Source organism: Mercenaria mercenaria, chromosome 5 (assembly GCF_021730395.1).
Source record: "Mercenaria mercenaria strain notata chromosome 5, MADL_Memer_1, whole genome shotgun sequence".
Taxonomy (NCBI): Eukaryota; Metazoa; Mollusca; class Bivalvia; order Venerida; family Veneridae; genus Mercenaria; species Mercenaria mercenaria.
The window spans coordinates 7,169,322-7,192,477 of record NC_069365.1 but is presented as its reverse complement, the minus strand read 5'-3'; the positions used below and the strand labels follow the sequence as shown (position 1 = coordinate 7,192,477).

The 23,156-nt window shown below is 35.5% G+C and overlaps 2 protein-coding genes across 22 annotated transcripts in view; one reads left to right on the top strand and one right to left on the bottom strand.

Annotated features, from left to right (window-relative positions):
• The window catches only part of LOC123556357 (uncharacterized), a 148,609-nt gene extending 137,296 nt beyond the window's left edge, over positions 1 to 11,313 (top strand). For all 19 annotated transcript variants that reach the window (XM_053542589.1, XM_053542588.1, XM_053542579.1 and 16 more), the window contains 4 exons: positions 331 to 475; positions 830 to 964; positions 4,281 to 4,436; positions 8,506 to 11,313. In XM_053542589.1, the coding sequence (XP_053398564.1) occupies positions 331 to 475; positions 830 to 964; positions 4,281 to 4,436; positions 8,506 to 8,768 (699 nt within the window). In that variant the 3' untranslated portion in view covers positions 8,769 to 11,313. The remainder of the gene's footprint in view (positions 1 to 330; positions 476 to 829; positions 965 to 4,280; positions 4,437 to 8,505) is intronic.
• A 1,798-nt stretch (positions 11,314 to 13,111) lies between these two features.
• On the bottom strand, positions 13,112 to 22,855 carry LOC123556354 (transmembrane protein 144-like). 3 transcript variants are annotated; one of them, XM_045347003.2, is made up of 14 exons: positions 22,788 to 22,855; positions 22,453 to 22,609; positions 21,805 to 21,902; positions 21,449 to 21,599; positions 19,234 to 19,397; positions 18,952 to 19,074; positions 18,000 to 18,099; positions 17,477 to 17,557; positions 17,029 to 17,125; positions 16,533 to 16,610; positions 15,233 to 15,321; positions 14,467 to 14,564; positions 13,892 to 14,163; positions 13,112 to 13,488 (listed from the first exon to the last, which is right to left on the bottom strand). In XM_045347003.2, the coding sequence occupies exons 4-14, from the start codon at positions 21,457 to 21,459 to the stop codon at positions 13,390 to 13,392; spliced, it is 1,212 nt and encodes a 403-aa protein (XP_045202938.1). In that variant the 5' UTR covers positions 21,460 to 21,599; positions 21,805 to 21,902; positions 22,453 to 22,609; positions 22,788 to 22,855; the 3' UTR covers positions 13,112 to 13,389. The 3 variants fall into 3 exon arrangements, with proteins under 3 accessions (XP_045202938.1, XP_045202937.1, XP_045202940.1); XM_045347002.2 differs by having other exon boundaries at positions 21,449 to 21,589; XM_045347005.2 differs by lacking the exons at positions 21,449 to 21,599; positions 21,805 to 21,902; positions 22,453 to 22,609; positions 22,788 to 22,855 and adding an exon at positions 19,589 to 19,709.
• Between the last annotated feature and the right edge of the window lie 301 nt (positions 22,856 to 23,156).

Here is a 23,156-nt window from a genome sequence, read left to right as displayed (position 1 = left end):
CAGTACAAACGGACAGTGAAAAAATCAGTAAATACATGATAGTCTTTCACTGTAAGCATCCTGCTGTTAAGTTAACAAGAAGGCATTAAAATGCGATGTTTCTTTGAACATTTTACATGTTAAACAAATTAGTATTTTATTTTTACTCTGGTATAAATCTATACTTAAAACAAGTCACTTTAAACAAAATCAAATTATTAAGGTTAAACACCTATTTTATATGCCTGTTTTATACAAGTATATATATTCATTTCAGTTTGAAAAAAAATTGTTGAAAAGTATTTCAGAGGTAGTCCCTCATAATCCACATGGTCAAATGCTCTATTGCAGGCTACATTCTGTGGTAGTACATGGGAGAAGATGGTAAAAGACTACAAGAATCTCCTAGTCCGGGTACAGAGATGGCATGGTGTGGAGAAACCAGTCACACCATTCTCTCTACAGGAAATGCACGAGTATATGGATATGAGAAGACGTAAATATTTCATTAAACGATTATATCTACTATACAATAAAGCTCAAAACTTCTGCATTAATAAAATGTTGTTTAGGACTTTGCAGTACTGTTGTTATCTATGAAATGATGTGTTTTTCTGTTAGACCACATAAAATAAAGATGGAGAAGAATAATTGTTATCTCCCTTGCATCTTTATTAGATGAAAAAGCTGTAATATGTTCTGCAAATAAGTTAAATTTTACCCATTATTTTACCAGTTTTTCATTGCTTTTAGTATTATTCTCTATTTTTTTGTTATAAGGCAGATTGGTGTTTCTGTTAACCTCCCTGGAGTCAAATCTAAGTACAAAGCTTGATGTCTGTATTTTCAGGGTTTGAAAGTCAATTTGATAAAAAAGCATTTGGTTCAGAGATGGAGTTGGGAGAGCTGGAGGCATTTTTCCGAGAGTGTGACCTTTACCCATCAAGGGCTGAGATAGATGAGGGTCTTGATGTTACTACAAAGGGTTTGTCTTTTCTTAATATATTTCATGCCTCTTAACTCTTACAATTTATTCTTAAAGCATTTAATAGAATTCCTCTAAAACTGGTGCTGGAGCTTGAGGTGTTGCACATTTCGTTACCTTTCATATATCTGCTATTGATTTACTTTTTAGCTCACCTTGCTCAGGTGAGTTTTTGTGATCGCTCGATGTCTGGCGTTTGTCTGTCTGTCTGTCGTCTGTCTGTCTGTCTGTCAACATTTAGCTTGTGTATGCGATAGAGGCTGTATTTTTCAGCTTATCTTCATGAAATTTTGTCAGAATGATTATCTTGATAAAATCTAGGCGAATTTGAAAATGGGTCATCTGGGGTCAAAAACAAGGTCACTGGGTCAAATCAAAGAAAAAGCTTGTGTATGTGATAGAGGCTGTATTTTTCAATTGATCTTCATGAATTTTGGTCAGAATAATTACCTTGATGAAGTCTAGGCAAAGTTTGAAAATGGGTCATCTGGGAGCAAAAACTAGGTCACTAGGTCAAATCAAACAAAAACCTTGTGTATGCGATAGAGACTGTATTTTTCAACTGATGTTCATGAAATTTGGTCAGAATGATTACCTTGATAAAATCTAGGCCGAATTTGAAAATTGCTTATCTGGGGTCAAAAACTAGGTCACAAGGTCAAATCAAAGAAAAAACTTGTGTATGTGAGGCTGTATTTTTCAGTTGATCTTCATGAAATTTTGTCGGAATAATTGCCTTGATGAAATCTAGGTCGAGTTTGAATATTGGTTATCTGAGGTCAAAAACTAAGTCACTAGGTCAAATTATAGAAAAAACTTGTGTATGCTATAGAGACTGTATTTTTCAATTGATTTTCATGAAATTTAGTCAGTATGATTGCCCTGAGGAAATCTAGGTCAAGTTTGAATATGGGTCATCTAGGGTCAAAAACTAGGTCACTAGGTCAAATGAAAGAAAAACCTTGTGTATGCGATGGAGACTGTATTTTTAATTGGTCCTCGTGAAATTTGGTCAGAATGATTGCCTTGATGAAATCTAGGTCGAGTTTGAATATGGGTCATCTTGGGTCAAAAAGTAGGTCACTAGGTCAAATCAAAGAAAATCCTTGTGTATGCGATAGAGACTGTATTTTTCAATTGATCTTCATTAAATTTTGTCAGAATGATTACTTTGATAAAATCCAGGTCAAATTTGAATATGGGTCATCTGGAGTCAAAAACTAGGTCATTAGGTCATATCTAAGAAAATACTTGTTTGAACTCAAGAGACCACATTTTTGGTCCAATCTTAATGAAAATTGGCCAGAATATTTGTTTTCATTAAATCACTAGGTCAGACATGTTTACACTGTTACGGTATGTTTCTCAGGTGAGTGACCTAAAGACATCTTGGCCCTCTTGTTTGCATTCTATTCTTTCAGAGAATCTTCTGCACTTTCTTTATTATCATGACAGCAGTCTTTTAGTACCATGTAGTGGCTGTAAAGTCTCCATGTAACTGGTCTCATTATTATACCCCCACAAAAAAAAGTTTGTGGGGGTATTTGCAGTTGGTTGGACAGTCGGTCGGTCGGTTGGTTCGTTGGTTTTCATGGTTTCCGAATGATAACTCATGAAAGGCTTGACCGATTTAAGTAATTTTTGGTACACAGGTGTAACATTAGAAAATACAGGTCAAGTTCCAATTTGGGGTCAGTAGGTCAAAGGTCAAAGTCTTAGTGACCCTGAACAGTTAAACGGTTTCCGGATGATAACTTGAGAATGCTTGGGCCTAGGATCATAAAAATTTTGGTACGCAGATGTAACATCATGAAATGCAGGACAAGTTTGATTTGAGGTCTGTAGGTCAAAGGTCAAGGTCACAGTGACACGGAACAGTTAAATGGTTTCCGGATGATAACTTGAGAACGCTTGGGCCTAGGATAATAAATTTTGGTACACAGATGTAACATCATGAAATACAGGTCAAATTTTACTTTGAGGTCAGTAGGTCAAAGGTCAAGTTCACAGTGACTCGGAACAGTTAATTGGTTTCCAGATGATAACTTGAGAATGCGTGGTCCTAGGATCATAAGTTTTGGTACACAGTTGTAACATCATGAAATACAGGTCAAGTTCTACTTTGAGATCAGTAGGTCAAAGGTCAAGGTCATAGTGACTCAGAACAGTTAAATGTTTTCCGGATGATAACTTGAGAACGCTTGGGCCTAGGATCATGAAAATTGATAGGGAGGTTGGTTATGACCAGCAGATGACCCCTAATGATTTTGAGGTCAGTAGGTCACAGGTGACCTGCAACATTTAAACAGTTTTCGGACAATAACTTCAGAACGTTTGGGACTAGGATCAGGAAACTTAATCGTGAGGTAAGTCATGTCAAGCAGATGACCCGTATTGATTTTGAGTTCCAAAGGTCAAAGGTCATTTAAACCTTTTACGGAAAATAACTTGAGAACGCTTGGGCCGAGGATCATGAAACTTCATAAGGAGGTTGATCATGACTAGCAGATGACCTCTATTGATTTTGAGGTCAGTAGGTCAAAGGTCAAGCAAGTTCAGCTTTGACATTGGCTTAGTTCTGTGACAAGGCCATATTGTGGGGGTATAATTCGTCACTCCTGTGACAACTCTAGTTGATATATTTTCTGGTCCTTTGTTATAATGTGTCCAATTAATGGTTCTGTATGTTATAGTTTGGTTTAAGCCCTTGCTAGGGAACATGAAGGATGTTGTGCATACTCTCTCAATCCAAGTCTTCCTTTAATTTGCTGGGTTCCATTTTATTCTTCCAAAGGATCTCCTTACAGAGTTTTAGTAGGATTTCAGAACACAATAAGTGGCCTCCATGGCCGAAAGGTTAAGGCGTCTGACTTTGAATTACATGCAGTACAGTGGTTTTGAAACCTAACTTGAAATGTAAAGTTCTTTATATGACAATTCCATCCAGCTGGCTACACAAAGTTGATGGTTCAGTCACTTGAGAAAAATTGCCATTTAACCTTTAAGTTAATTGTGTTGGCATAATGTTGAATAAAAAATAAAAACTCACTGGTGAAATTAAGAAATGGGCCAATTTTGGTATGATTCATAATTTCTGTGTATAATTTTCTGAAAGGTTGTAGAACGTTGAGATCTTGGTTTCTGCAGTTTATCAAAAATAGTGGCTGTATACCAGTGAACCACTGTTATTCTTCTAGCAGTCTAGCCTGTTTACCTTATTATAGAAATAATGAAATTACTAGTCCAGGGACTTTCACTTTTCACTTGCCTTTTAAACTTACAGTTTTATGAAAGGAGATTTATTTACATTTCACAGGTCAGTCCATAAAGAAAGGAAATGGACTAAAGAAGCATGAGGCAATGAACTTGCTGTTCTATATCTATGTTCCCAAGGCAACCGGTCTCACCGACACTCGACAGTCAACCTGGATGAACCCTATCATAAATGGTGTAGAGGCAAAGAAATTGATAGGTATTTTATTGTTATTTTGAACATTAAAATTACATTTTGAATTGCTATAAAGTTGTTCGTGTTTAAATGATCTCATGAGATGTTCTGTAATTAAATACAGATATATTTTTATGTCACAAGTTGTTCTGCAGTTGAATAACAAGTTTGTAATTTCCAGTTCTTTTCTATTTTTGTCAATTTTCTGGAGTGATCTTAATTATAGCAGAAAAAGCAGCAAAAAGAAAGTAATCACCAGTATCATGTGACAAAATATTTTAATGCCTTTATTACATTAATATCAGTTTCTTTGAATGATTATAAACTAAAAGTACTTTTTGTGATTTTGCAGTGTTATGATATAACTGTAAACAGCAATTTAACTAAATTAAACTGTAATTAAAGGGTATGCATTAATGGCAGAGCCAAGAAAATCTAATGCAGGTGGTACTTTATGTTGTACTATTATTGTATGTGTTAGTTATATATGTGTGAACCTTAAATGTAGTCTTGTTTGATATAAATTTCAGCTCATTTACTTTAAGGATAGATAGAGCTATTGCACTCACCCAATCCTCAGTGCCCACATAGGCATTCTAATTCAGTTAAGGTTTTCATGCACCCAAAGGGAGGTATATTAGTTTTCAACTGTCCATCTGTTCGTTCATTCGTCACAACGTTAACTTTTTGCATGAAGGCACTTTACTCGTGAACCAGTGCACCTAGGACCTTCAAACTTCACATGCTGATAGTACTTATTGAGTACATGACCCCTGTTGACTTTGGGGTACCAGGTCAAAGGTCAAGGTCACAGGGATCAATGTGAACTTGTTCGTTAGTTCGTTCGTCACAACGTTAACTTTTTGCATGAAGGCACTTGACTCGCGAACCACTGCACCCAGGACCTTCAAACTTCATGTGTTGATAGTACTTATTGAGTACACGACCCCTACTGACTTTGGGGTCACCAGGTCAAAGGTCAAGGTCACAGGGGCCAATGTTAACTTTTTGCATGAAGGCACTTTACTCGCGAACCTCTGCACCCAGGACCTTCAAACTTCACATGCTGATAGTACTTATTGTGTACACGACCCCTACTGACTTTGGGATCACCACATCAAAGGTCAAGGTCACAGGGGCCAATGTTAACTTTTTGCATGAAGGCACTTTACTCAGGAACCACTGCACCCAGGACCTTAAAACTTCACGTGCTGATAGTACTTATTGAGTACACGACCCCTACTGACTTTGGGGTCACAGGTCAAAGGTCAAGGACACAGGGGCCAATGTTAACTTTTTGCATGAAGGCACTTTACTCACAAACCACTGTGACCATGCAGGACCTTCAAACTTCACATTCTGATAGTACTTATTGCGTACACGACCCTATTGACTTTGGGGTCACCAGGTCAAAGGTCAAGGTGCTGCGGGGGTATTTGTCACCATTAGTGACAGGTCTTGTTTATGTTATATGGTGTCTTAGTTAAACTAATGGGAATGGATTGAAACTTAACACACTTGTTCACAACGATAATCTAACATGCATGGCACAGGATCTAATACTCTACTTTGCATTGACTGAGCAAGTTTTGGTAGAGTATTTATATGTAACTTTGTATCCCAGTAATCTAAGATGCAGCAAAAATATCCCCAAAGTTTACTTTATTTTTGAAATCTTATCTTTTATTCTACACTGCCGCTTCTGTAGCTCTACAGCGGTGGCGTGAAATACTTCGCATTTTTCAAAGAAAACAAATTATTTATACGAAGATTTTGTTGTAGAGGTTGTAAAATAGTATTTTCATTGTAAAAAAGTAAGAATTATCCTAAATGCTTATCTTCTGGCAAAAATAATCGCCAATATTGTACACTGTCACTATATCAGTTAATCTCGCCACACCCCTTCCCTTTTAAGGAAATACTGGAGGACGGGATTTATTCTATAATGTCGATATTGAGAATAGTTCTATAACTCCAAATTGTTCCCACCTTTGTTATTGTGTATGTCGTTTTTTTTTTGTGACAAGGCTTTTGAATGGATGAGCATTTCTGTCTTCCAACAGCTCTTATTTAGTTTGTTGATTCACAGACTTTGCTTAAGAAAAAAAAAATGCATAAAATACTATTAGAGGTCTTCTTTGATTTGTATCTTTACTTTTCTCCTACGGTTTTAAATTCACCATAGTGTTTTAGTTACATAGTTATATTTGTGCAATGTCATGCAATGAAAAAGTAGTTGTATTTTCTGCCTTGTAAGTCTTTCAATCAGATCCTTGTTTGTAGCTCAAATATGTTGTATTATTGAGCTTCATCTTTAACGGTTACCCTGCTAAATTTCTATAATGAACTTGTCTATCTTTCAATTTGGACAGTACCATTACCTGTTAAAAGGGGTGCATTCCAAAAAGATACTGACTAAAGTGCAAACAGTGCTGGTCATGATCAGACTGCATAGATGTGAAGGCTGATCATGATCTACACTGGTCGCAAAGGCAGAATCAGACCTGTTCAGCACAATAAGGGTTAAGTATATGCAAAATACATCTAAAAAAAATTTATTAAATGTTTTGCAGCGAATTATTGAAATATTAGAGTGAAATGTATCTGGTATTTTCACAGTGAAAAATATCAGATATATTTTTCACTGGTAAGAAAATACAAAATGGATAAATGAGAAGAATATTTGTTTGTATTACATGTAAGAGCAAAATACCTTTCACTCATGAACACTTTATTCTACATTTTTGCTCATGGCTATGCCACTTGTGAAAACATTGCATCTGGTGTTCACTCTTGTAAGATATTTCAATCTTACTCTGAAACAAATAGATATCCTTTATTTATCTAGTGTTACTGAAAACTCAAAGAAATGTAAATGTACAGTTATACGGCTTTCTTAGCAAAATAATGAATTCATCCTTATCAGACTAGCTATATTAAAATCGCACTGTGCTTGCGTGCGTCTGTGTAAATTCTTGTACGGGCTGTAACTCTGTCATCCATAAAGGGATCTTAAAATAACTTGGCATAAATGTTCCCCATAATAAGTTGATGTGTCCTGTGCAAGACGCAGACCCCTAGCTCCAAGGTCAATGTATCACTTAGAAGTCAAAGTTTAACAGGGTCTGTTTCGTGTCCGGTTCATATCTGTGCCATTCATGAAGGGATTTTAAAGTACTTGGCATAAAGTGTTCCCCATAATGAGACGAAGTGTCATGCGCAAGATCTAGACTCCTAGCTCTAAGGTCAAGGTCAAATTTAAAGGTTAACATGGTCTGTTTCATGTCTGGTCCATAACTCTGCCATTCATCAAGGGATTTTGAAATTACTTTGCATAAAGTTCTCTGGCCGCATCATATCAAAGACGTTTAAAATGACACTAGTAGCTTCCACGCGTCGCACTCATCATCAGCAGGGTAGTACTAGGACTGGTCAGCCCGATGTCAGTATAATGTGACTGGGTTGGGTATCATGTCACGTGTCTATGGCGTGATATTCCAGTGAGGCAGCACTATAAAGTTGGGCATTGTGCTCACTGTTACAAGTAGACACTGTCATTTATATGACTGAAAAATTGTTGAAAAAGACGTTAAACCCGAATGCACACATACATACTTGGTATAAATGTTCCCTATAATGTGACGATGTGTTATGTGCAAGACCCAGACCCCTAGCTCTAAGTTCAAGGTCACACTTAGAAGAAAAAGGTTAACATGGTCTGTTTCTTGTCTCATTCATAACTCTGCCATTTATCAAGGGATTTTAAAATTACTTGGCACAAATGTTCCTAAAAATGAGTTCATTTATCATGCCTAGACAACTGTAGCATTATTGGGTTACGTTTCGGGGGCATTTGTCACCGATAGTGACAGCTCTTGTTTGAAAATATGTATAAAACAACACTGATTATTCATAACAACATTATATAGAGGGGATCAGTGAAAATTGAATAACAAAAGATTAGTTGAAACTCTGATCCAGGCTTATGGTGTGTTATTTTGAAAAATTAAAAGACAAACAGTTCATTAAAATTTTCATTCATTTTTTTTTATTTTGCACAAGTTATCCATAAATTGATTTGTGTAATTTGAAGGGAGTGAATTTGTCGAGGGAGCACCATTAAAACCTTGTGCGGATCTTGTGATACAGTCACGAAAAGAGAGAAGAATGAAGGAGGAGGAGGAAAAAGAAAGACTTAGAGAGAAAGAACAAAAAGCTAAAGGAGAAAGAAGTGGCGGCGATTCAGACAGTGATGGTCAGACTCAGACAGCAAGAAAAAAGTCAACTGGAAAATTGGGGACAAGTGCAAGTAAAGGGCCGACAGGAACAAAACTGGGACAAAAAAAGAAAAAATGAAGAAAACCTTTAATAATAAATAGAAATTAGTCCTAGTGGCTTAGGGTTGAGCAACATTATAGACTAGGTGAAAGATATAGCAAACAACTTGCTTGCTGAAACAGTATATAACTGACATTTACTTGAACTCTAGACTGTGATAGTAATGTGTTTATTCCGTCCAGAAGATTTGCCTGATACTTCTGCCATGAAATACTATACCAGTGATAAATTTTAACATGCATTTATTTCGCTATTATATATTGATTGACAAATAGCCTTTTATTACTCTGATTTCTGTTGTATTGAATAAAATATAACTTTTAACTTAGCAAGTAAAGGCAACTGTACCATTCTTTTAACAAATACTTGCTTTGGTCTATGTCTACAGAAACAGGGTAATCAACAGTTGTCAGTAATTTGTCTCAGTTAACAGCCTCCTGCTGACACATTAAAACTATGCAGTATTCACATACTGCGTGAGAATGTTATATACTTCATACATGCCTGTCTTGAGCTAATGTAACTTAGAAAACCAGAAATTTATAACTGTTCATGCATTTAGACATTACACAATCATATGGAGATAGTACAATTAAGGTGAGTTTTCATATGATTAGGTTGGAAGAATCAGTTATACTGCTGATAAATATACTTATACATGTTTATTTGTAAATGATGCTTTAGTAATTGTCTATGTATTATTGTATTGATGCACAAATATTTATTTCACATTTTTATGGGTGCTATAGTCGAGGCAGTAGAAGTTCAGTATTTAATATTGCAGTATCATATTTTTTGTTGGTAGACATTACATGTCAGTATTTAACATTATGGTATCATTGTTGGTAGACGTTACGGTATCACAGTTTTGTTGGTAGACATTACAGTGTCACAGTTTCTGTTGGTAGACATTACAGTGTCACAGTTTCTGTTGGTAAACATTACAGTGTTACAGTTTCTGTTGGTAGACATTACAGTGTCACAATTTCTGTTGGTAAACATTACAGTGTTACAGTTTCTGTTGGTAAACATTACAGTGTCACAGTTTCTGTTGGTTGACATATCAGTATTTAATACTGTGGTATCATAGTTTTCACGCTCTCACATTTATGTGGAGGGCATATAGCATTGCTGCTGTCTGTACGTTCGTCCGTATACGTACGTCCCAAAATCTTGCGTGTCCAACTCTTCCCACACAGTTAGCATGATTTGCTTCAAACTTTTACAAATGAACAAGCTTGATGTGCAGATAACCATAAAGGAAGGAACTACCATGACTATTTATACCACAGTTATGGCCCCTTAGTAGTTTTACTATATAGAATATAGAGAAAAATCTTGTGTGTCCAACTTCTCAAAGACTGTTTAAAGGATATGCTTGATAGTTTCACAGGTGAAGGACCTGGATGTGAAGATGACCATAAATAATGGACTTTTTTTCTCCGGCTATTTTTTCTAGAATTATGGCTCTTTCTTAATTTCACAAAATAGGCCATAGTGAAGAAATTTGGTGTGTTCAACTCCTCATACACTTTTTGAAAAATTAAATTCAAAGTTGTTAAGATGCACAATCTTATCTGAATATAGTTTTAGTCGAACATCCTTCATGTGAACTTTGCTATTTAGAGGATGGCGCAGTATGTGGCGGCATCTGTTTCCAATAGTCACAATTCTAGTTGTTGGTAGACATGTCTGTGGTATCACAAGTTTTTGTTGGTAGACATGTAGAGTTGAAGTGTTGATGCTATATACCACAGTTACAGCAGCTGTTGCTGCATATTTCTAGTTATTGATGTATTGTTTAGTTTTATTGTTTTACTTTAAAAATATTCTACAGTATTCAACATGTTTTAGGTCACTTTTCAAGCAATTTTGATTTTTTTTTCACATTTTTTATTGTTCATTACAGTCCTTAATTGCTCTGTAAGCTGGTATTTTGTGTAAAGTTATGAGACAAAGAACAAATATGTTTAGGTGAAATCTTTTAAAGCAATTACATTTGGAAATGTCTTAGAAGTAAGTTAGCAAAAGGTAAAAACGTTATATCAAGAGGTTAACAGGAAATGGAAGTATTAGTATTTGTTTAAGTTTTTTTTTTCAGTTAAAGCAGTTTACCCTTCAGCACAGGATATAATTGGACAGTATTAAATTTTACTGCAACTTGATGTTTCATAAATCTGAAAAAAAGGTTAAGTTTACTGAAATCTTTGAAATACTGTGACCATTTTACAGTTGTTTACTTTTTTATATTTTATTTAAGTGAATGTTTTAAATGAACACACACAAAAGACAGCACTACAGACATACTACAGAGGTAATACATTGACTTTCTAACATCATTTAAAGCTTTGATTTTATAACCAAAATGTATTGCATTACATATGAAGTTTTAATATTCAATGTAATAAAAGTTATTCTGCATGTGTTTCTCGTGCAGTGATTAGACTGTGATTGTTATAAAACTGTGATACTCTGTTATTTATGTTGTAGATTAAATGTGTAATGTAAAATCTCATCTTATGCTTGTTTTACCCAAATAAGAAAAAGTATATTGTTTATCAAATGATTTTGTTATATTTATACCGAGCTTCGGTGGCCTAATGGATAAGGCACCTGCCCCGCAATCAGGAGGTCAAAGGTTGTTGCCCTGTCAGAGACGGGTCTTGTTGTTGAAGAGAGACCAGTTGGTGAGCCACCAGCTAGTTGGATAATGGTTACCGATTGCCTACCTGCCTGTGCCTGGCATTAAAAAATAGGAATTGGGAAGTAATGCTGTTCTATGTATATAGGCGTCTCATAAGCCAACTTGGCTGGCCCTTATAATAAACAAACACTTTACCTTTATTGTTACAGCTTCATATATACAAAACAAAAACACATGCAGTAATACCAAGTTTCAAGAAACTTTGCCCTGTTTAATTTTTTGGTTGAAATATGTTTAGTGACACTACAGGATGGTTATATTTATGTCTTGTTTTTGCCCTGTCCGTACGTCACTCTTGATTTCCGGGCAATAACTGGAGAACCATTTGACCTAGAACCTTCAAACTTCATAGGGTTGTAGGGCTGCTGGAGTAGACGACCCCTACTGTTTTTGGGGTCACTCCGTCAAAGGTCAGGGTCATTTCCGATCAATAACTAGAGAACCACTTGACCCAGAATGTTGAAACTTCATAGGATGATTGGTCATGAAGAGTAGATGACCCCTATTGATTTTGAGGTCACTCCGTCAAAGTTCAAGGACACAGGGGCCTGAACATTGAAAACCATTTCCGATCAATAACTAGAGAACCACTTGACCCAGAATGTTGCAACTTCATAGGATGATTGATCATGAATAGTAGATGACCCCTATTGATTTTGGGGTCACTCCGTCAAAGGTCAAGGTCACAGGGGCCTGAACATTGAAAACCATTTCCGGTCAGTAACTTGAGAACCACTTGACCCAGAATGATGAAACTTCATAGGATGATTGGTTATGCAGAGTAGATGACCCCTTACGATTTTAGGGTCACTTTGTTAAAGGTCAAGGTCACAGGGGCCCGAAAATTGAAAACCATTGCCGGTCAGTAACTTGAGAACCACTTGACCGAGAATGATGAAACTTCATAGGATGATTGGTCATGCAGAATAGATGACCCCTAACGATTTTAGGGTCACTCTGTTAAAGGTCAAGGTCACAGGGGCCTTAACATGGAAAACCATTTCTAATCAATAACTTGAGAACCTCTCGACCCAGAATGTTGAAACTTCATAGGATGATTGTTTATGCAGAGTAAATGACCCCTATTGTTTTTGGGGTCACTCCGTTAAAGGTCAAGGTCACAGTGGCCTGAACATTGATAACCAGTTCCGATCAATAACTTGAGAACCCCTTGACCCAGAATGTTGAAACTTCATAGGATGATTGAACATGCAGAGTAGATGACAACCATGATTTTGGGGTCAGTCTATTAAAGGTCAAGGTCACAGTGGCCTGTTCATGTAAAATCATTTTTGGAAGTAACTTGAGAACCACTTGACCTACAATGTTGAAACTTAATAGGATGATTGGACATGCAGAGTAGATGACCCCTATTTATTTTGAGGTCACTTGATCAAAGGTCAAGGTCACAGGAGCCTGAACAGTAACTTGAGAACCACTAGGCCAAGAGTGTTGAAATTTAGCGGGATGACTGGACATGCCAAGTAGATGATCCCTATTGCAGCCAACCATCAGTGTCTCTTTGACTTTCGCTCCTGAACCCTATTGACTTCTTGCCTATAGGACTTTGCATTGGGGGAGACATGCGCTTTTTTACAAAAGCATTTTCTAGTTTGTTCATTATTTAGAATCCTGAGAGATAGCTTTAAATTTCTGATTTGACGTCACACTTTAATGTATCTGTGTAATGATCTTGGATCCATCCATTTAAATAAGTATACTTCATTGACTGTATTCATAAATAAAGAAATAGGCGACAGAAAATTATAACAATTGATGTAGTGTCTGAATACCACCAGTGTTGAGCTGTGTACAGTAGGAACGAATTCTTAATGCTTCAGGGAAGTATTTACAGAGCAGTTGCTGAGAATGGGGAATATTTAATGTCAATAACACTGTTCAACTTGCAAACATATTGACAAGCATGGAGGAAGATCAGGAACAACTTGTCGACTTCTTGGAGAATCCTGCCAGTAAGGCGCCAGTAATTGTGATTCCCATTCCAATAACCAGTATCAGCAGGTTCTTAAATCCCTGAAATATGTTGTACTTATAAGTCGCTTCGAAGGTTCAAGAATCTATATAATATAGCAATCAACAAACTCGATCAAACTATAATTGTATTTGGTTGCATTATATGCTTCCGAAGGGTCTTGTAGATTTTATTTTACCATCTTTACATTTTATTTACACAATGCTAAAAAGTTAAAAGGTAAACGTCGATTTCCCAGAGGCACAGAGCACAGCAGACTGAGACGAGAGCCATGCATCGCTAAGTAGGCCCGCAACAAATAGAAACTACAGTCAGCTTGAATTATTTTCTTCAATACAAAACCTTGCGATTAGTTAATTTTTCCTTAGATTTAAATACTTAAACAGCCCATTTCCCTGGTTTTACAGAAAAGTAATCGTTGTAAAGAGTCAACATTGCACGTACCTTTATTTCCTTGAATGCCAGTACCCCCAGCAAGTTGGCAACTACAGCCGGTCCTGTGGTCACTATAGGGAACGCCACTGATTCAGAAAGTACTTTGTTAGCCACAAACCAACATGTGGTACCGCCAGTCCACAAGAGACCAGAAACAAAGGCGGGCAGTATCACCCTCGGGTAGACTTTAGGACGATTTTTCATGTAGACAGCGTACAGGAGGAAGTAAACAGTGCTGGACAATACACTTCCACACAATGTGGAGAATACATAATCCAGTGCTGAAGAGGTAAAAATTAAACAAAATAAACGTACTTGCGAACTTTAAATTTATGCAAAATTTAGATTGCCCCGGAAGTAATTTATACTATTCAATCCTTGTACGTAGATTGTGTTAATATTTAGGGTTTGCAAAGCTTGGATCTGTTTCATACAAAACTGTATTTTAGTTTTATCTTTGAAAAGCGAATTTCTGCAAATTGTGCCACGCGTGGTTTTTGGGCGATAAAATAAGCACAACGCAGGAAGCCCGTTCTCTGCAACCGAGACATATGCACCATGCAGTTATTTTTAGATAAACCTACCATTTTGGCTTGAATTGTCGTAGTTGTTTTGTACATAAAGATATGGAGTGAACGTCTGACCGTACAATAAGCCCGCTAACAACGATAACAGAACACCCCTGCAAAAGTGAACATAAATTATTTTGGATTTCAAGCTCATTTTTTGATAAAACTGCGCTTTATAACGAACAACAACTTTCAAAATGTTTAACTAATTTGAGATTGCAAATATTTACTACATCAACAAGAAAATTTTACACACAAATGGTTAAGAATTAGCATTTTTTCTTTTAAGATGATCAAATACATTCTAACATTGAAAAGCTAACGAATGAAATAATTCAGAAGATAAAAATTCGAAAAATCAGAGCATTAAATTCTAATTTTTGTTATTTACAGTGATAGGTTAAACTCTTAGAAAACTATGAACACCATGCGCAATTCTCATAATCGAAAAAACTAGAGTTGCATATTTTATAAAACAGACTGATCAAGTTTTTAGTTGAAATTCAAAATATTCCCAATGGTTTCTTTGGTTTCTTATCGCACTTTGAAATCTGTCGTTTGTAAAAGCATTATCGGAACAATTTAGCACTCAAAGGAACAATAAATTGTAAAGAAAAAAAAAAAAAAAAAGATCTGTGAATTGATAAAGTGACACGAATGTGTTAAAGACAATTTCATTACAAAAATGTTTGATTTCATGGAAGATGCAAAACAAGCATTTTACTCCTAGTGTCATGATCATGAAAGCATGTACTAACTTTGGAAAATCACATTTACTTACAAGATCCGTTTGACTGTTGGGCTCAACTTATCAAAGATACTGGGTTCGTCCTGAGGAGCTGAAATATCTTGGTCTGTCTTGGATACATTCTTTAGAATATTGCAAAATCGTTATAAACATGAAGATAATTAGTAGAGCTGCACTGTCAGTTTTTCTGTTACAATACGTAAGTTTCATTTCATAATACACATAAAAGTTTCGCGTTAGGATCAATTGTTTTTCTTGTTTTTGTTTTTTTGTGTTTCTCTGAATGAAGCGTATATCGAAGGTAACAAAGAAAATACTATCAACAAAGGCGCAGATGTAAGGTACGAAATAGCTTAGCCAGATCACTGGCGCCAGATCAGAAAGAAAATGCCTCTGTACATGTTATACCCTACCCCTAGGTATTCTATAAGAACCATGGTCATGAACGGAAAAGTGCACTAACCCGTTTCAATCGTACATTTCTCAACTTAAACGCGCAGTTCGGTGAATGGGTACCTAGTATATTGAACAAGCGATAATTTATCTTCCATCGTGTACCAGTCACATTGTCTCAATATTCCATATTACTGAGATTATCAACATATTTTATGCTTTCGTCAACGTTACAGAAAAAACTTGCTTGAACTTCCCTAATGAACATCCGGTCTAGAGGTCACGGCAGTGCGCACATGTTTGGCGAAACGTAAACAAACAAAAACAGATTTTAAAAAAATCACAATTTTACACTAAAACTCGAAATGATGAATGAAATTCATCTTTTATATGATATTTAATTTGAAATCGTACATTGGCCTGCATCTGTTCTGTATATTTTATTCATTTTGCACATTTTGCTGCATTTTCACATTTTAGCGAACACGTGTAGTAAAATGACGATTGACATACATTTTTACAACAGCCAATCAGAATGGTTTTGTAATCTAGAACGGAACTTCACCAGGGAAGTTCAAGCAAGTTTTTTGTGTAATGTTGAAATTACTATAAACTACGCGTTGTTTTTCTAAGATAAGATGTATTGAAAAATGTGACCGGTACACAATGGAACATAAAATACCACTTGTTTGATATCCATAGTACACATTTACCCCACTGCGTGTTTTAGGTATGAAATGCGCGATTGAAACGGGTTAGTATATTTTCCCGTTCACGACCATGGTTCTTATAGAATACCTAGGGGTAGGATATATAACATGTACAGAGGCATTTTCTTTCTGATCTGGCGCCAGTGAGCCAGATTATGTGTAAATTCATTGAAATATAACCTTATAATTGTCTAATTGTGAAAACGTTTAAAAATGAAAAGAATCGCAACCTGTTTGTTTTCTGGTATAACGATGACTTCACATTCAGGGTTTTGAAACAGCCTCTTTTCAATTAACTTTTCTGTGTTCTTGGAATAAAGAGAACAAAAAAGACAACACATGTTTCGTATTTATATCGTTTATAAACTTTTATGTTATCAAAACAAACAGCACAAATCATCTTCTCAGACGTTTCGCAGAGGAAAAAAATGTAAGATAGATCTGTTTTTACCTGAACTGAAAAAACAAAACAAAAAGAAAACACCCCCACCTCCCACCCCTCAAAAAATAAAAACAACGACAGGATTGTTTATGTACAACCATTTAATCGCTTTAAATCTTTAAATAACCTTTAAACTCATTGGTCTAGTTTTAGTTTAACACCAGCTTACTCCAAAACAAATTACTCTTGATCATCTGGAGAACATTTTTCTTATTTCCAGAGAGACTGATAATGCTTTCTTCATAAATGGATTTTACTGAAAGAGGCCTAAGATCTAAACGTACCTGAAGTAGAGGGCTGGTCTCTGATATATCTACAGTGACTGTGGTATCAATGTTTGCATTGCTTATTTCATTCTTTACAGCTGTAAATATCACAGCACTAAAATACAATAAATGAAATGTAAACTTGCATGTAATATAATAACTTCTTGTATTTCCTGTGCATTGGGACAATATAGTAATGTTTAGCTTCATAAGCAAAGGGTCCTTTATCGTCGTTTATAAACTAACTTGCAGTTTCCTGAAAGAAGTTATGGAGAAATATCGGATGAATTCCGAACAAAAGGAAATAATCTACGCTAATTGTTTCAAAATCTCGTGAGTAACGGTTTTATTTGGAAGAAAACAGCTGCATCTCCTATTAGGTTACACTGATCTTAAGTATTTGCAAAAGTAAGAATGTCTGAATTTAAGACAAAGAATACAAGAAGCGACTCAAACACTGACCTACCTTATAACTGCCAGAATTACTCCAATGTCATTGAGAACCAGGTTGTCGGGAGGATCTGCCTTTAAACCAAATAATCCAAACCTGTAAGTAAAATACGGGCCTTGACAAGTTCTTTTTTAATACAATGCCATTTATAGACTTTAAACGGCCTTTAAAAGAAATTCATGAACACAGATGACAGAAATGTACAGTGATTGATCACAAAATAGAAAAAATGTGGAAACTCCACAGGCACTCAACACGATAGAAATGAAAATGTTGCAGGCTCGGGTTTTATTGAGCCTGTTCATGGACAGTAGTAGAAAAAACATGCTACCGTCCACGCCCTCTAGCCACGGGTTAGACAGAACTCAACATTTATACATGCTTCAAGTTTCAGAAGCAGTTTAGAGACATTCGCAGGTATGTTCATACGGCGGTGCACATGGAACCTTCAGTGATACACGTGCGGGCATTTCCGTGAAAAGCGGCGTATGGTCCCCAGAAAATGATAGGTCTGGAAAATCATTATCATGTATAATACCTCCCTGTTGCCCAGCCGCTGAGTAGATTCGTTACACCCCATATACTGAATCCCAGTCCAAGCCCTATCATCTTTACTATTGGAATCACTGTGAGGTTTCCTGTAGCATAAATTGATTTACATAATGTTAATAATAACTTTGATCTACGCTAGGACATTAAATTCCAGAAAGTAAATAGATTAATTGCAAGGCAAACACCATTAGTTTCAACACGACCCATTGTATACCTTTGAACTGTGAAGAACTAAAGAAGTACATTGGCCCTAAATCGCACATCTGATTTAGTTGACTGGCCCCTATGTGAAACGAAACATTTGAACAAATTTGACATTGGACTATGCAAGACTGTTATAGGAAACGTTTGGCAAACTGTGCTATATCTGAACTTATTTTCAACAACTATTAGAATATATGCTCTTTTGAAATAAAGATTAGCAAGTAGCAAAGCTCCATATTCCATTTACCGGTTTACGAGTCATGTTCTTCTAACTATATTAACTATATAGCTACAAAGTAAGTTTGGTAGAAATCCGTGCAAACGTAAAAGCGCAGCAATATGAACAAGGAAATGTATATAACCACAATCCGATAACAAACAATGAAAAGACCATAAATAATAGATTCCCGCTGGTTCAACAAATCAACATATTGTTGTCGTTACTGCGAAAGTTTTGTTGAACTCCGTTGAAATACAAAAGGCTATAGAGACCACAGCAAGGAGTCACCTTATTTTTAATTGTTTTAAAACTACTTTGTGACTTTTGGGTAATGAAAGTGGCATGATTTTCAAATGTAAATTTCTACAATAGAAGTCGACATCATATGGTCCGTCTTCTTTGTGTTTTCTTGAAGATTAATGGACGCCACAAGAGTTTTTAGGTAGCTATATGCATTTTTTGATATATCAAACTTTATTTAATATCAAACAACTTTAGTTTTAATGTTTCTCACCTGTGATAAACAGTGCACCACCCAGCATTGTGACTGGGTAAAATTTAGGATTGTCCCGTACTTGCGCTACAATCAGGGAATACAGTCCTATTGAAATGGCAAACACCCACTGGAAAAACATTCCTGCAAAGTGTTTATAACTAAAGAGGTAAGAGGTCCTAACTTTGTCTGTGAAATCTCATACAGCAAGACAAATATACATCATTATTAGTTACTATGTTCAAAGAATAAGAATGTTTTATCGTATCAACAGCGTTTGTATTTATCTAAAAAGTGACTTACCGTCGCCGGTATCGAACTTTTTCACGGGAATGTACGTGGTTCCATAAAACACAACTGCTAGCGACGCGGTGATAAAGCCCACATATAACGGTGTATCCCCAGTGTCACACGGTGTTCTTGTTACATTGGGGAAAGAGGTTGTCATGTAACCCTCCATACCGGTACTGGATGAAGAAACATTATAGAAAACATGTAAGTAACGGCAAAGCCAATATTTTCATGCTTATTCATTTTACTAATAAAGAAGCAAAGGTAAACAAATATATATATTTGTTAAAATCTCTTTAAGAAGTAACACCGTAGAGTACTCGAAAGATTTGTTTTTAATTTGCATTGTAAATACAATTACACTTACATTTAAATCCGGTTTAAGTAAGCCGTTAGAGTGTAAACATATATATCCCGTATCATACGGATGGTATATCTAAAACGTGGACATTTCTTTATCTATATGAACTAATCAGGACAGATAATAATTGCACTATTTATACAGTTATGTTCGTATTTATGCGATAATCGTTATCTCCTCGTATATGTCATACCCTTTATTAAATGATTTGCTAATGTTTTATACCTGATCCGGAAAACATACGTCCTCAAATACTATACTATATAATTTTTGTTAATATTAATTGTAACATACGATAGTGCTGCTTGTGTGAAAATGTTAACTTGGTATATCGCGTTTTACGTTATCATCACAAACATGAAACAAATGGGTCATAATGGCACTAGTCGCTCACCTGAGTTTCAGGTCTTAAACAGGCTAGAGAGTGTGCAACGTTGGAAAAGGACCATGCTATGCTTCAGATGTCAGTAGCTAGATGGTCACCCAAAGAACATTTCTGTATCTGGACGAATGGTTTATGAATATATGGCGTTTGAATATTGTTCTATTTTAAGGCCGTACGAAAAGAAAGTTAATTTTCATATTAACTTCCACAGCTGACTAAAACTGGAAATACATTTTAATATTGTACTAGCATTTCTCACATTTTCTATAATCAATTGAAATGTTTGAGAGAAAACAATGCTTAAAATTACCATTATGCCGTCTCTATAAGAAGTCTACTATTATAATGCACTTCTTGTGAAATTCTTCGTGCTGACTAGTATGTATCAAATTGTGATCATTTGAAACTGAAATTGAAGTAAGACTCTTTCTGCAGCCAATGATGCTGATGATATTAGGTAAAGCCAAATACAATGAGAATTTTCGAACTTACTTATAGAATAAGTCACTTCAGACTATTCAATACACGAGTGGTCACCAAGCACGGAAGGGAAAAGAAAAAGTGAATATGCAGTTGTCATTTCAGCAACAGACATATACTAACCTAACAAACGTTGATGAAAAGCAACAGTATTGTATCACAGATACAGCTAGCCATTATAGCAGTATTTATGCGCTAGCGGATATCCCTTTCATTATGTTGAGAACAAGGAAATCAAGGTATTCTACATTCGAACAGATTGTTTTATTGACATTTCATTCGTTTCTTTCATGTCTAGTCAAAATCTGCAGAATGACTTTATTTTCGGGTGATTTAACTAACATAATTAAGTTGTCTTAATAACCTGTTCATAAAAAGAGTCACCTAAAAGTTTTTTTTTATTCCCGGCTCTAACAGCTTTTATATTCATAAAGCTATTTGAAACAAGAAATATCTTCAAAAAAGACATTTGGTGTAGGTGGAGATTTAATGTTATGAAAATGTTGGATCTTCAGGTTCCATGTTTTCTGTCAGTCTCCTGTGCGCGTTTTATTGAAGAAATGCATTACTTTTTGACAAAATTATGACACTTTACAAAACAGTTTTAATAGATTTCTGTTCAATTTTAAATCATCACTGCAATTTGACACTTTTCGGTAGATATACCAGAAAACAGACGACATTCTGTGATTTAAAGTCATAACAAACACTTGCATGTATTAATATTAGGTAAATCAAGCAGTCAATAAACTTTAGAGTTTCTGAAACTGGAACGGACATTAAGAATGTCAGTTAAATGTGTCCAAACATTTAGATGCGTTCTTTGCCACAAACAAAACAAAATAAAACAAAACTTTGCTTACAACAAAACTCTCCATGCGGTAACGTGAAGCGGCATGCATTTGCCACCCTGACCAAACGAAATATGAATAAATAACCCCCCCCCCCCCCCAAAAAAAAAAAAGAAAAGAAAACCAAACAGTTTGTCAGCCATAACTTACTTAAATTGCATATGGTTTTACTATCAGGGATCCTTTCAGTGTTCTTCAGTGCGCTGCTTCCGCACTCCATGCGTTGTTGTATTTTGCTAACAACAACGGTCTTGCCTGTGGTCCTTACCGCCTGTTGCTCACCAGCTGGATCTAAAACGAGCTTTTTTGCAGAAGCAGAATAGATATACTTCAATATTCAGTAAAAATTGAAGGGAATTTCTGCACATTGTGCAACGCATGGGTTTTGAGAGTAAAACTCAACACGATAAAACACGTATAAGCTCAACACCGGAAGCCCGTTCTCTGCAACCGAGACATATGCACCATGCAGTTATACTGACCAGAACCATCTAGGATAAACCTACCATTTTGGCTTGAATTGTCGTAGTTGTTTAGTACATAAAGATATGGAGTGAACGTCTGACCGTACAATAAGCCCGCTAACAACGATAGCAGAACACCCCTGCAAAAGTGAACATATATCGTTTTGAGATTTCATGATCATTTTGATAAAACTGCGCTTTAAATGAACAACTTTCAAAATGTTTAACCTTATTTTGGATGGCAACTATTTATCACATCGATTGGAAAACTAAACAAACAAATGGTTAAATCCTGTTTTGCAAAGAGTTTGCATTATTTCTTTCAAGATGATCAAATACATTCCCACAGTGAAAAGGTAACGAATTAAGTAATTCAGTAGACAAAAATCAGAGCATTAAAATCTAATGCTTGCTATTGTGATAAGTACAACGCGAAAAAAAAAAACTAAGAACACCATTTCAGTAGTTTCTAAGCAGAAACAAAAACGTCAAATTCTCAACACATCCAGTGGAAAAACATTCCTGTAAAGTTTTTATAATAAAAATAATTAGACGTTCTAACTTTTGTCTGTGGAATCTCGTATAGCAAGAAAAATATACATAATTATTAGTTATTATGCTCAAAGAATGCGAACGTTCATTTTATCATATCTATAGACTGACGTTTGTATTTATCTAAAAATGACTTACCGTCGCCGGTATCAAACTTTCAGGGGAATGTAGGTGGTACCGTAAAACACTACTGCTTGCGACGCGGTGATAAAACCCACAATATAACCCCGGTGTCACACGGCGTTATTGTTATATTGAGGAAGGTGGTTATCTTGTGTCCTTCCATACCGGGAACCTGATGAAGAAAAATGATAAATATGATGTAAAGCCAATATTTTCATGCCTATCCATTTTACAAATAAAGTAGCAAAACTAAACGGAATGTATACATATGTTTGTGGTTAAAATCGTTTTCAGAAATAACACCTCAAAATACTACAGAAAATGCTTTTTATTTCCATTGCATTACTTACATTTCGATCCAGTTTAAGTAAGATGTTTAAGTGTAAACATATACATTACGTATCAAACACTATCTTCTAAACGGATGGTTTATATATGTAAAACGTGGACATTTCTTTATCTATATGAATTAATCTGAAAGATAATAACTGCACTGTTTACAAAGTTATTTTCGTATTTATATGATATATCTCCTTATATATGTCATATGCTTTAGGTGTTTCAGAAATTCGCTAATATTTTATACAGGCAATTTGGAAACATACATATCTTCAAAGTATTCTACAGTCACATGGAGTTTTTTTATTAACATTTCATTCGTTTCTTTAATGTCGAATCAAAATCTGCAGAACGATTTTATCTTCGGATAGTTTTTTTTA